The 13,815-nt window shown below is 40.9% G+C and overlaps 1 protein-coding gene across 6 annotated transcripts in view; it reads left to right on the top strand.

Annotated features, from left to right (window-relative positions):
- Positions 1-13,815, top strand: part of DOCK9 (dedicator of cytokinesis 9) — a 216,509-nt gene that overhangs the window by 163,165 nt on the left and 39,529 nt on the right. For all 6 annotated transcript variants that reach the window (XM_085888824.1, XM_085888827.1, XM_085888825.1 and 3 more), the window contains 7 exons: positions 176-313; positions 493-675; positions 823-936; positions 2,159-2,374; positions 2,551-2,608; positions 2,792-2,875; positions 6,422-6,528. In XM_085888824.1, coding sequence (XP_085744950.1) covers positions 176-313; positions 493-675; positions 823-936; positions 2,159-2,374; positions 2,551-2,608; positions 2,792-2,875; positions 6,422-6,528 — 900 coding nt within the window. The remainder of the gene's footprint in view (positions 1-175; positions 314-492; positions 676-822; positions 937-2,158; positions 2,375-2,550; positions 2,609-2,791; positions 2,876-6,421; positions 6,529-13,815) is intronic.

Genomic DNA, 13,815 nt, shown 5'->3' with positions numbered 1-13,815 from the left:
TCCTTCCTGGCTGGGGAACCTTTTGACTCACACTTGTGTGTCTACTCCATTCTACTAAATTAACATTAACCAAAATTGTACAAACATTTTTGGGGGGATTTTAAATGTGGATTTATTTCATTCAAATGTATACCAAATGAAGAATTTATTAATTTCAAACCCACATCCACCACAGGAGCAACTCCTTTGTGACGACGGGCACAACCCATTGATGCGCAAAGTGTTTGACATTCATTTGTCTTTCCTGCAAGTTAATCAATCTGAAGCAGCCTTGCGGCATGTCTTTGCAGCTCTGCGTGCATTCGTCAGCAAGGTAATGCATCTTGCTTATGCTGGACAACGCAGCATGAACTCACTGCACTGTTATCTTGAAATTTTCTCATAATTTATGCTCAAAGCCGTATTGCTCACGAAGACCAAAAACTTTCCCCAAGACAACCTATGATCCTTCCCCCACTCCCCCCGCCCCTTCCCCCCCCCGGATTCTCCCAGTTCCCATCAGCCTTTTTCCGTGGCCGGGCAGACATGTGTGCGGCGTTTTGCTATGAGATTCTCAAGTGCTGCAACTCAAAACTGAGCTCTACACGTAATGAAGCCTGCGCACTGCTCTACCTCCTCATGAGGAACAATTTTGAATTCACAGGCCGCAAGTCTTTTGTGCGATCACACCTCCAGGTATGCATCGGATAACTCTTTTCCTTTTTGTCTTTCTGCAATTGTTCGTGCTCCCTTTTTCCCCTTCTTCTTTTAAGAGTACATTTCCATCCCTAAGTTGTGGAAACCTGCATGGTGATCATGTGACCCATCTAACTTCCTGCTCAGATAATCATAGCGGTGAGCCAGCTCATTGCTGATGTGGCAGGAATCGGAGGCTCACGTTTCCAGCACTCACTCTCTGTTGTTAACAACTTTGCCAACAGTGACAAGGCCATGAAGGTTGGTTATTCTTTTTCTTCCTATGACATTATCCTTTTCCAACACCTTTTGTTTGACCCTCTGCACTTCACTTTACCTTAATCAGTTTATTTATTAGTCCCCTCCCGGTTTCACTGAATGGGACTATAGGTTTGCTGACCATCCGTCCTACCCACCTGTGGTTTTTCAGACTTTTTTTTCCCCCCTATACCCTTAAAAATATTCAACTGAAACTTGGTACATGGCTTTTTATGATAAGTTACAGAACAAGTTTGAGTTTCAGGGCGATTCATCAATATTTCACAGAGCTATACCCTTTTTGGACTCAGAAAAATCACATCAGTCGGGGATGTGTATTGCAAAGCAATTCTCACTCTTGTTCATCTTGTTTGTTTTTGTCTTTATCCTTAAAGACTTCCTCTATTTTCTTTCTTCCACCTTTATTGAGTGCACTTTTATGTCACAGCCCAAGGTGGCAAAATATCCAACTGCCATCAACTGCTGTTGGTCACAGATTATCAAGTACAAGTGCTGCTGTAAGGTTGAGATTGCAAGTTAATTTCCATTCCAGTAGTACTTTTCTTCCAATCATGACAGCACATCAAGCTCGCTGTCATTTGGGGAGCCAATGTACTCTATTTTACCAAGGGTATTGGGACAGGACACACAAATTTGAAGTAAATCCACCCAACCTGCGTGTGCATATCTTTCTGACATTGCAGAGCAACATTTGCTTAATAAACGTGTCTTTTGTGACATTTTAAATAATGCTGCACCATTGGCCTTGATGCATTACTCGAGAGGAAACTTAAGTCTGTACTATCATGACAATGCACCACATCATTCCGCATGTCTGTGAGGAATTTCTTGAAGGACAATAACATGGAAAATCCAGAGGTTATGCCAGAGCCTTGACTAGAACTCAACTGAACCAATATGAGACGTTTTGAAATGCTACCTGAGCACCAATCAACATCTAAGCGCATTCCAGCACTTCTCTGAATGAGGAAGGTCCATTGCACCTGGTACTATCTAACAACCTCAGCACAAAGTTTGTGACAGTGACACGCCATTCAAAATTGAATATACTGTTGTAAATGAATAATCCTACATACTCCCTTCCTGCCTTAAATCTAGGTATTATGGTGAATGACAAAGTAACGAACATTGTTACTTCATCCTGATGTAGAAAGCTAAGTTTTTCTCCTCATTTGGTAAGTGTACATGTGTGGATGGTGTGTAGGCTACCACATTCCCCATGGAAGTAAAAGACCTGACGAAGCGTATCCGCACAGTACTGATGGCTACAGCACAGATGAAGGAGCACGAGAAAGACCCAGAAATGCTCGTGGACCTGCAGTATAGCCTTGCCAAATCCTATGCCAGCACACCTGAGCTCCGAAAGACTTGGTTGGATAGCATGGCACGAATTCATGTAAAGAATGGAGACCTTTCTGAGGTGAGCCAAGGGTCGACGGGACTGTATTGGTTGGGCTTTGCTATTACATGAGTGTGTGCTGAATGGAGTGGCATTGAATAATCTCTTTGGGGTTCAGAGGACCTAGCTAAATGGATGCAAGTTACCTTTTGTCATACTATTTTGTGTCACACCCCTTCCCCACTCGCATCCCACAGGCTGCAATGTGCTACGTCCACGTGGCTGCTCTCGTGGCAGAGTACCTGCGGAGGAAAGGTGAGTCATCTGTTGGTAGAAATAACGTGCCTGCAAATTATCGCTAGATTCTGTCCTTTCACATTTAGCATATTAAAAGGAATTTGGGAAACAAACAGTCTATTCAGAATGAAGGGATTTAACCACTTGATAACCAGTGGTGATGAGCATCTGATGTAGTTGTTGTGGTCATTGTGGTCACAGGCCGATTGAAGGAAGATGACCGACGCCTTGTGTCAACCCTTCGTCCTGACGTCACAGACTCGTGCAGCACAGTTCCTGCAGATTGTGAGTTTGAAGGGCACATCAATCAGACATCTTATCCGATCACTTTTACATTTGGCAATTTTACATCGGTCAATGTTACAGTTGAGTGTGCTTTTGCATCAATTATACATATTTAATTAAAGGCAATAACAGTTTAAAAACCATTGATGAACAACTCACTGGTGTGTAGAGCATGGATATGGATTTGATTTTAATTATCAAAAATCAAAACTATAAATGCATCTTCAGAATACCCAATTCCCACACCCCCGAAAAAATTCAGTAGAAGAGGGTATTGATCACTTATGTTTCTTTAAGTTGTATCAGATGTAAGGTTTGTTCATTCACTTTCTTGAATTATAGCTGAATAACGGTCAAATTTCGTTTTACTTTCCCCCAACTGGTATGAAAGAGTCCCAGGTAAACAATCTCAGAAATCACACAAACATGCCCACGTATCGCTGATAGAAAGAACCATACCCCGGGGGGTTCTTATCCATTTCTCTTTCAAAGCCGTGCTAGTTCATTAGATAGCAGACAATGAAATTTGTTACCATTTACAAATCCATCAATATTTGTCCAAATAAAAGCTGAAATATAAATTTGAAAAATGGCAGCACATGACAATATAAAATGTCTACAATGAAGTTGTTTTAATGCATGAAGTGTACCGAAGCAGTTTTACATCATTATAAGGCACAGAGACTGGTTTTCTGTAACTTCTGACTGAGACCACAATGAAACATTCTGCTTCAGACCCATATTTGTTTGCGTTGATTCCATGTTTGGCTCCCTGGAAACCATGATACAAATTTGATAACTTGTACAGCGTCTAATGATTACACATTAGATTCCTCACTAATTTTAGGTTAAATTTCTTCATTGACAGTTTTAATTTTGCCACTTTTGTTCGCTCTTTCTCTGTCTGAAATGATTGGTGTTTTGTCATGCTATAGAAGTAATTAATTATCTAAATCTCTGGTGCCCTCCACATATATTTTACTCTCCCCTCCCGGTACACACACACACGACACACACACACACACACACACACACACACACACACACACACACACACACACACACACACACACACACACACACACACACACACACACACACTCTCCCCTCTCGAAGATATGCTTATTTTCCTTCATCCATTGATCACTGAAAAATCCATCAACCTTTTTATTTAAATCTCTTTCATAAAGGCCCTGTCACACCTTGACGTTTTAGCCAGCATATGGCAAGGTATCAAAATGTATGTAAACCGCTGGCGTACACTGAACTATTGATGTTTTTTTTTAAGTTTTGGGCGTATAATAACGTGTTGGACGTATGCATAACGTATTAGTAACGTACACAGAACGTTTCAATCACATATAGATAACTTATACCAACGAATGCTGAGCGTGTTGTCGGCGTTCACAACCGATGCCCAACGATAGTCTAACTTCTGCATAGTGCGGCAGCGTATCACCGATGATCACGTGGCGTAGGCTATTAATAAGCTGCGGCTCGACGATTCAAATCATAACCGCACCAGACATCGAAGTGTGAAGCCGCTGTCACACCTTGACATTTTAGCCAGCGTATGCCGACGTATGAAAAATTTGCCGAACCAAGCTGGCACACGTCGAATATGTTATGGGTAAGTTTTGTATACGTTAAGAGCACGCTGGCATACGTCGTAGTACGCTGGCATACGTCGTAGTACGCAGAGTACGTCGAGAAATTTTCAGCATGTTGAAAATTTCTCTAATACTCGGTGTATGACACGTTCCGCATACGCTGGCCATAAGTTGTAGGCACGTTATGTGATCGTTGACACACGTCGACACACGTTACTTGTACATTACTCATAAGTCAAAACACGTCAAGGTAATGGTTAGCGTCAGTGTTCCAGACTCCACGTTTTTTATTTTTTGTTTTTTTTTCTTCGGTATGACGGTGATGTTGACACTTCGATTTCTAGTGCGGTTATGATTTAAATCGTTGAGCGCAGCCTATTAATTACATTATATTATAACCACACTAGAAATCGAAGTGTCAACATCACCGTCATGCTGAAGAAAAAACAAATAATAATAAAAACCAGGGAATCTGGAACACTGACGCTAACCATTACCTTGACGTGTTTTGACTTATGAGTAGCGTACAAGTAATGTGTGTTGACGTGTGTCAACGATCGCATAACGTGCTGACAACACGTTACTCATAGGTTAGAAATAAGTTTCGGGTATGCTAAACATTACCTCGATGTGTTTCGACGTATGAGTAACTTACAAGTAACGTGTGTCGACGTGTGTCAACGATCGCGTAACGTGCCTACAACTCATGGCCAGCGTTATGCGGAACGTGTGAGCCATACGCTGGCATACATCGAAAAATTTCAAGCATGGAAAATTTGTCTAACAGCTCGGCATACTACGACGTATGCCAGCGTACAAAGACGTATGCCAGCGTACTACGACATATGCCAGCGTGCTCTTAATGTATACAAGCTTACCCATAACGTATTTGACGTGTGCCAGCATTTTAGACAAATTTTTCATTCGTCGGCATACGCTGGCTAAATCGTGAAGGTGTGACAGGGCCTTAAGCCAGGACCTTCTTTATACAGTATGTCTCGTGTTTCCTCCTGGCTATGAAAGGTGCATTGCATTGTAAGCTTCCATTCCTTTAGCGTTACAACAACTCTGATGGCAATGAGATCAAAATTAAAGGTTATATGACATTCATGGGAGTGTGGGAGGAGAGTGCTGTATTTTATTAGGAGGGGGGAGCGAGGAGGGGACAGAGTAAGAGACAAGGGTGGGGTGGGGGTGGGGGGGAGGAAAAAAAAAGACAGGTGAGGGGTGGAGGTGGGGTTCGCAAAGAGAATAATATGTAACGCTTAATGACTGAACACAAAAATAAAAACGTATCAGAACATATGTACACAGAACGACACAACAGAGTTTGTAAAGTAATCCGCTGGCAAATCAGCAAAAACTTTGGTATTCCAATTCCAGAAAATTTGTGGGAAAATAAACCCAAAGCAATCACTGAAAACATTGAAGTCCCGCTCACGTACGACGTAATGATCCCATCAGGCATGAACATCGAAAACAAAGCATTGCAACCAGATTATCATACTTTGCAAGTTAATTACACACACACACACACACACACACACACACACACACACACACACACACACACACACACACACACACACACACACACACACACACACACACACACACACACACACACACACGTGAAAACATAACCTCCGTCTACCTTTGTTGGTGGAGGTAATAAATGGCTCAATATATGTTAATTGGGAACACCCTACCAACAAATCAAAGATGAGTGACATGCTAACCAGCAGGTTCGAGTTGGTGTTGTGTATGCTGTATATAAGTGTATCAAACCTCATGAGACAGTCATTGAAGCAGCTTTCCATGACTGAGATTGTAATTGCATGCTGATATTTTAGATTAACTTCTGTTATTTTCTTGTAAAGATTAATTTGTATCTCAAACTTGCTTTGACCTTTCCTTTTTATCTCTTCCTATTCAGGCTCTTATGTTCGTGGATATTCAGCTTTCAAGGTGGTTTCACCAAATGTGGATGAGGAAGGAGCAATGAAGGAGGATGTAGGGATGCAGGATGTACACTTCAATGAGGTACCAACATTGCTTTTCAGCCTGAGATTTTCCCTTTAGCTTGAATCTTTTTTTTTCTCATTATGACAAGCCACAAGTACCATGTGGGCAAGTCCACGTGCCTGCGGCAAAAAGACCGGTGGACAACCTGGAGGAAATGAGCTGTCCAAGCAAAATGACTGCATTTGTGATGGCGAACAGTCCAAAATTGCTCATAGATCCCAGTTAGAAAGACTTTTATAGAGAAACACTCGTTGAAAATCTGAATGCAAGAAGAATGCATATTTGTTATTTTCAAGACAGGTGGAAAGGGCAAAGTTCAAGGCTTATTGGCTGCAACGAAGAAAAATATTAATTTTTCTGGTGTGGAGATCAAAAGGGCATTGGTGTTCTCATCGCAGAAATATTTCATCAAAAAGTGATAGAAATAAAGCAATTCAGTCGCAGAATAATGACACTGAAAATTATTAAGGGAGAGGAAATTTTGAATATTGTAAGCGTGTATGCACCCTCAAGCAAACTCGAGGCGAATAACGAAGCTAATTTTGGAATGAACTCCAAAATTTGGTTCAAGTAATAAGCTGCAAATAAGAAGTGATTATCGGTGTATACTTGAAGACATGTTGATGACTGGGTCATGAGTCCGTCTGCCAGCCGGCCCCATTCATGAGTCCGGCCCCATCCTATTCCGAATCTTCATCAATGATCTTTCTGACTGGAAAATCCTCTTTATCGATTTGCTGATGACTCCACCCTCTGCCGTGACATCCCTCATCCTTCAGACAGACAGGCAGCAGCCTCTACCCTCTCTGTCGACCTTGACAAAATCACAAACAAGTAAAACACTTGGAATATGTCTTTTTACCCTGAGAAATCTCATGCACTCCCTCTTTCTCTCCGAAAGGACCGTTTCGCAAACGTTCCTTTCTACTTTCTCAAAACCCTCTCGAAGAAGTTCAGTCACTTAAACTCTTGGGTCTCACTCTCAGCCATGATCTCTCTTGAGCAAGCCACATTTCAACGTTGGCCACCAAATTCAGACTCCGACTGGAAATCCTCCGTCATGCTAAGTCCTTCCTTGGCATACCTGAGCTCCTATCCACCTCCAAGGCTTTAATCCGCAGCTTAATGCAGTACTGCTCTCCCCTCTGGGCTGGCTCCCCTGCCCCTCACCTTGCTCAGCTTCATGCCATGGAAACCAAGGCCTTCAATATCATTGGAATGTCTCATGATTAAGCTGTTTATGGGCCTATCACTTCACAATATCAGGTCAATCGTCTCTGTCTTCTTCAGCCTCCTTTCTGATTTTGCACCTTCTCCTTGCTCTGTCCCCCCAGATATCTGCAGGATGCATGTGGTCCACCAGCAACCCCCTCCTAGTGAAACTGCCAAAATCCAGAACAACTGCTCACCTCCACTCATTTGTTCCTCTTTTTCCCCACTTGTGGAACTAACTTGCACACTCGATTCATTCTCATTCTTCCCTCCAGGTCTTCAAGACAGCTGTGCACCACCATGTCAAATCATCCCCCCATCCAAACCATGATCTTTTTACACCCGTTAAACCACCCCCACCCCTCCCAAAATTTTGCTTCTGTATCCATCTTGTCCATCCCTTGCATTCTTTCCTACCCCTTGTTTGTCTGTCTCCGTCTACTTTTCCCCTCCGCCATATTGTTGGTGTTTCCCCCTTCTCCTGCTGTTCCCTTTGTAATGTGTCCTGATCCATTCTGTGTTCTAGCTCTTCCACAAGCCTTGAATAATTTTTTTAGTAGGTATACATATATATATATATATATATATATATATATATATATATATATATATATATATATATATATATATATACATACATACATATATATATATATATATATATATATATATATATACATACATACATATACAAGGTGTCCCTAAAAAAATGACATCATTTGAAACGTGAATATCTAAGTAACTACATGTCCCAGGCAAACAAAAGTAAATAGGCTTCATTTTGAACAATAAAAGATTTATTTATAATAAATTCAAACGAGATTCAGAGGGATGTAGATTTTATAACCGTTTTCTCAAAACTTCACAAATGTTCAATATGCGCACCACCTGTGACACGACACACGTCAAGTCGGTGGTCCAGCTCCTGCCAAACACGCTGTAGCATGTCTTGCGTAACATTCTCCAGCGCCTCAGTGAATCTCTGCTTAAGTTCCTCTAGGCTTGTAGGAAGAGGGGGGGGAGGATATAGACCAGTCATTTCACATTGCCCCATAGAAAAAAATCACAAGGTGTCAAGTCAGGTAAACGTGGTGGCCATTTCAACAGCACATTGTCATTATCACTGGCACACCCAATCCATCTTCCTGGTGGATTCTCATTGAGATAAGTCCGCACAGTCAGCTTCCAGTGAGGTGGAGCCCCATCCTGTTGAAAAATGAAGTGTTCATACTCATTAGCAATGAGCTCATCAAATAACCAGTTCTGAAGCATTTGCAAATAAACATCGCCGTCACGTTTCCCTCAAAGAAAAGCGGTCAAAAAAGACGATTCTTGGAGATTGTGCAGAACACATTCACTTTCGGCGAGTCCCTCATGTGCTCATCTGTGGCATGGGGATTTTCTTTCCCCCAAATGCGAACATTAAGCTTGTTGACTTTGCCACTCGTATGAAATGTAGCCTCATCAATGAAAACAAGACGCTTTTCGAACTCCTCATCTTCAAGTTTCTCTTGCATAGCGACACAGAATTGCTTGCGCCTTTCCCTGTCATCCGTGTTTAAGGCTTGAACGAGCTGCAGCTTATAGGGTGTCATTCGCAAGCGTTTCCTTACTACATGCCAAAATGTCGTACGAGGAATCTGGGTTTCCATAGATGCTCTTCTTAAGGCCCAATCACACCTTGACGTTTTAGCCAGGAATGGCAACGTATAAAAATGCACATAAAACGTTGGCGTACACTGAAGTTTTGAGGTTTTTTTTAAGTTTTGGTCGTATTCATAACGTGTTGGTCATTTGCATAACGTATTAGTAATGGGCACAGAACGTTTCGTTGTGTTAAAGATAACTTATACCAACGAATGCTTAGCCTGATGTCGGCGTTTACAACCTATGCCCAACGATAGTTTAACTTAGTCATAGCGCGCTGCACGTATCGCCGACGAACTCGTGGCGTTCTCTGTTAAAAACCTGCCGCACGCAGATTTAAATCATAACCGCCTGAAAATTGGAAGTGTCAACATCGCAGTCACACCTTGACGATTTAGCCAGCGTATGCCGACCTATGAAAAATGTGTCTAAAACGCTGGGACACGACGAATACGGAATGGGTAAGTTGTGTATACGTTAGGAGCACGATGAAAAACAATGAAGTACGCTGGCATATTACGTGGTACGTCTAGTACGTCGTGAAATTTCAAGCATGCTGAAAATTTTACGACGTACTCGACGTATGGCTCACAAGTTCCGCATACGCTGGCATAAGTTCTCGGCACGCTCCGCAATCGTTTACACACGTCGGCCATACGTTACTTGTAAGTTATTCATAAGTCGAAACAAGTCGAGGTAATGTTTAGCATACCCGAAACTTAATTTTTAACCTACGAGTAACGTGCTTTGAACCTATGAGTAGCGTGCTTTGAACCGATGTGTAACGTATCTCAAACGCACATTGGCGTATGTAGACGAATTTGATTGACGTCTTCCGGACGACCACAGAACTTACTGAACGTGTTTCTAACTTACAGCTACCGTATAATGGCGTATTGGCAGCGTTTAGAGGAATTGGTACATACAAATGGGCTTCACAAGAGGAACCCGTCAGTGTTCCAGACTCCATGTTGAGTAGATGTCAATGTCAGTGGCAGTAGCAGTAGTAGTCGTAGTAGTAGTAGTAGTAGTTCGAGAGAATTTAATGATGTCAATGTTAGTAGTAGTAGTAGCAGTAGTAGTAGTTCGAGAGAATTTAGTGATGTCGATGTTGGCAGTAGTAGTAGTTCGAGAGAATTTAGTGATGTCGATGTTGGTAGTAGTAGTAGTTCGAGACAATTTAGTGTTGTCAATGTTAGTAGTAGTAGTATTAGTATTAGTATTAGCAGTAGTAGTAGCAGTAGTAGTTCGAGAGAATTTAGTGATGCCGATGTTAGTAGTAGTTCGAGAGAATTTAGTGATGTTGATGTTATTAGTAGTAGTAGTTCGAGAGAATTTAGTGATGTCGATGTTGGTAGTCGTAGTAGTTCGAGAGAATTTAGTGATGTCGATGTTATTAGTAGTCTTAGTTCGAGAGAATTTACTGATGTCGATGTTGGTAGTAGTAGTAGTAGTAGTAGTAGTAGTAGTAGTAGTAGTAGTACTTTCAAGTAACGTGTTGCAAAGTGTGAACAACGTTCGTGTAGCGTGCTTACAAAACGTTACTCATAGGTTAGAAATAAGTTTTGGGAACGCTAAACATTACCTCGACGTGTTTCGACTTATGAGTAACTTACAAGTAACGTGTTTCAACGTGTGTCAACGATCGCATAACGTGCCTACAACTTATGGCCAGCGTAGCAGAACATGTGAGTCATACGCCGGCATACGTCGTAAAATTTCAAGCATGAAAATATTCGAGGAAAACCCAAAAGTTCAACGTTTTAAGCCAGCGTGTACTACCACTTATGGCAGTGTTTTTCAGCGTGGTCTTAACAGATACAAAACGTACCCATAACGTATTCGACGTGTACCAGCGTTTTACACAAATTTTCCAAAAATCCACATAAGCTGCCTAAAACGTCAAGGTGTGACTGGGCCTTTACAGACTTTCCGGGGCTTCGTACAAATGTTTCCCGAACCTGATTGACGATATCTTCCGGTACTGGTGGTCGTACAGATCCCTTTGCCCTGCACAGACAGCCTTCCTCTTTGAATTTTTTGTGCCATGTCCAAATCAGTTTTCCAGTTGGTGCATTTTTATTGAATTTTCTGGAAAATGCACACTGTACACTCTTATTTGACTGTGTTCGAGCATATTCCAACACACAAAATGCCTTTTCATTTCTCGTGAACATCATTCTTTACCCTGAAAAAAAAAGAAAATTAAACATTCAACTTCGTTAGTTTTTACACATTTTGTTAAAATTTGAGATCATTTGAGCAAGAATTAGCTATGTTATTAGACTATGAAATGATGTCATTTTTTTAGGGACACCCTGTGTGTGTATATCTATATATATATATATATATATATATATATATATATATATATATATATATATATATATATATATATATATATATATATATATATATATATACACATATATATTATTATTATTTTCTTCATCAATGATCAATGTATATATTTTTTTAAAGGTGGTTGAAAGAAGTCTAGGAACGGTGATAAATATAGACAACCAGTTTAGTTTTATTCCAGGAAGATCAACAACAGAGGCAATTTTTATTTTGAGGCAATGCCAAAATAAGTATTTGGCAAAGAATAAGAAACTGTATCATGTTTATGTTGACCTATAGAAAGCATGTGATTTGAGTACCAAGTGCAGTCGTTCAATGGGCCCTCAGAAGGCTGCTCGTGCCTGGAAAAATGATAAAAGTCATCATGGGAATGTATTTATATATATATATATATATATATATATATATATATATATATATATATATATATATATATATATATATATATATATATATATATATATATATAAATCAAGCACCAACTTTGGATGGACTGAAATGCTTGAAATCAAGGTAGGATTCCACCAGGGATCGGTTTCAAGTCCTTTACTGTTTGTAATGGGGATGGAAGGATTGTCGACGAATAAAAGGTTGCGGTTCACCTGTGAGTTATTGTACGCTGATTTAGTATTGAATGCTGAAAGTGAAAAAGAATCAACAATGATGTTCCAAAAATGGAAAAGTGTAATCGAGAAGAAAGGTTTACCCATCAACATGAATAAAACGAAGGTTATGATGAGTGGCTGAGAATTAGAAAGGACAGAAAGTGGACAATGGCCTTCAATATGTGAAAAAGGAGTTTGAAGGAACTCCATTCAATATAGGCTGTGTTATACATGGTGTAATAAGAGGTACAGTGGTATAACCACGAGAAAATTTTCAACAAAAGCTGGGATTTTCACATTTATAAGATGACAGGATCACTAATTTCAAGAAAAAAATGAAAAACAAAAATTGATGTTCCTGAGCTAAGAATTTAATTTATAAAAGGTCAAATGTTACTTTTACCTTGGAGACATGATAGAGGCATCAGGAGTAGCAGAATTCGAATTAGAGCGTGAATAAAGTCAGTCTGGAATCAGTGGAGGAAACTCCGTGGTATCATGAAGCACAGAAACATTCCATTACCTGTAAAAGTTAGAGTTTTAAAAGCCTCTATCAAGCTGATAATGATGTATCTGTTCTTGCATATGACAGCTTGGCTGCCAGATAGCTATCATTTCTTGGAAGCGCAACTGTGCCGTTGATGCTGTGCCCCTCTACAAGTACACTGGTACTCATTTTGCCAAGCTCAGGATGATGACAGGCTGAGTCAACCCCAAATGGTGTTAATTCAGCAGCCAACGGGGCTCAATCTTAGGACTCTACAATCGTAAGCGAGCCACCCTAACCACTAAGCCAACACCAGGCTTATATTGATGTATGGAAATGAAACATTGGCACTGCAGCACCAAGCATGCAAGCACCCATCAAGGTGATGGGCTGCGTGGGCGGATAACTCCGAACCCGGCATGTCTATAAAAAGACCACGGACACCGTCGACAACACTCTACTTTAGTCGGATCTTCGCGCCGAAGGTTGGTTTACCGTACTGGCGAGGTGAATGAAGTAGATAGGGAACCGTAAAGGTGACTGCGGTGGCTACCTAAATGTCCAACTGAACCAGCACAGCTTGCCACTCTCTATGGGCTACCATTGCAATTGTAAACTCGGACGATTCGCCTCGGGAGCACTACTCCAGATCAAATGCAAGCAGGATAAGTCAGGACACTAATCAACAATTTCATTAATTATATCCACAAGCAAATCACTGAATGAGCGGGAAATATTGGGAGGAGTGGCAGGGGAGAAATTTAAAGGCAGAAATGGCAGGAAAACTCAAATGCAAAAATGGTGGGAAAATTAAGGAAAGGCATTGCAAGCAATTCATGGACAACTATAAGCACATATACGTTTCCCTTACCATGACCTGGACATTCCTTCCTGGGCAACTTAGAAACAATGACTTGCCACTTTTACAATACATGGATCTAGACTCCCAAAGAAAAACATCAATAGATTGGTTGGAGGGGTAGAGAAGGTACA

This window comes from Eptatretus burgeri, chromosome 7 (genome assembly GCF_056783735.1).
Source record: "Eptatretus burgeri isolate ZD-2024b chromosome 7, Ebu_testis_v1, whole genome shotgun sequence".
NCBI classification, from domain to species: Eukaryota; Metazoa; Chordata; class Myxini; order Myxiniformes; family Myxinidae; genus Eptatretus; species Eptatretus burgeri.
This window is presented reverse-complemented; position numbering and strand designations above follow the sequence as displayed.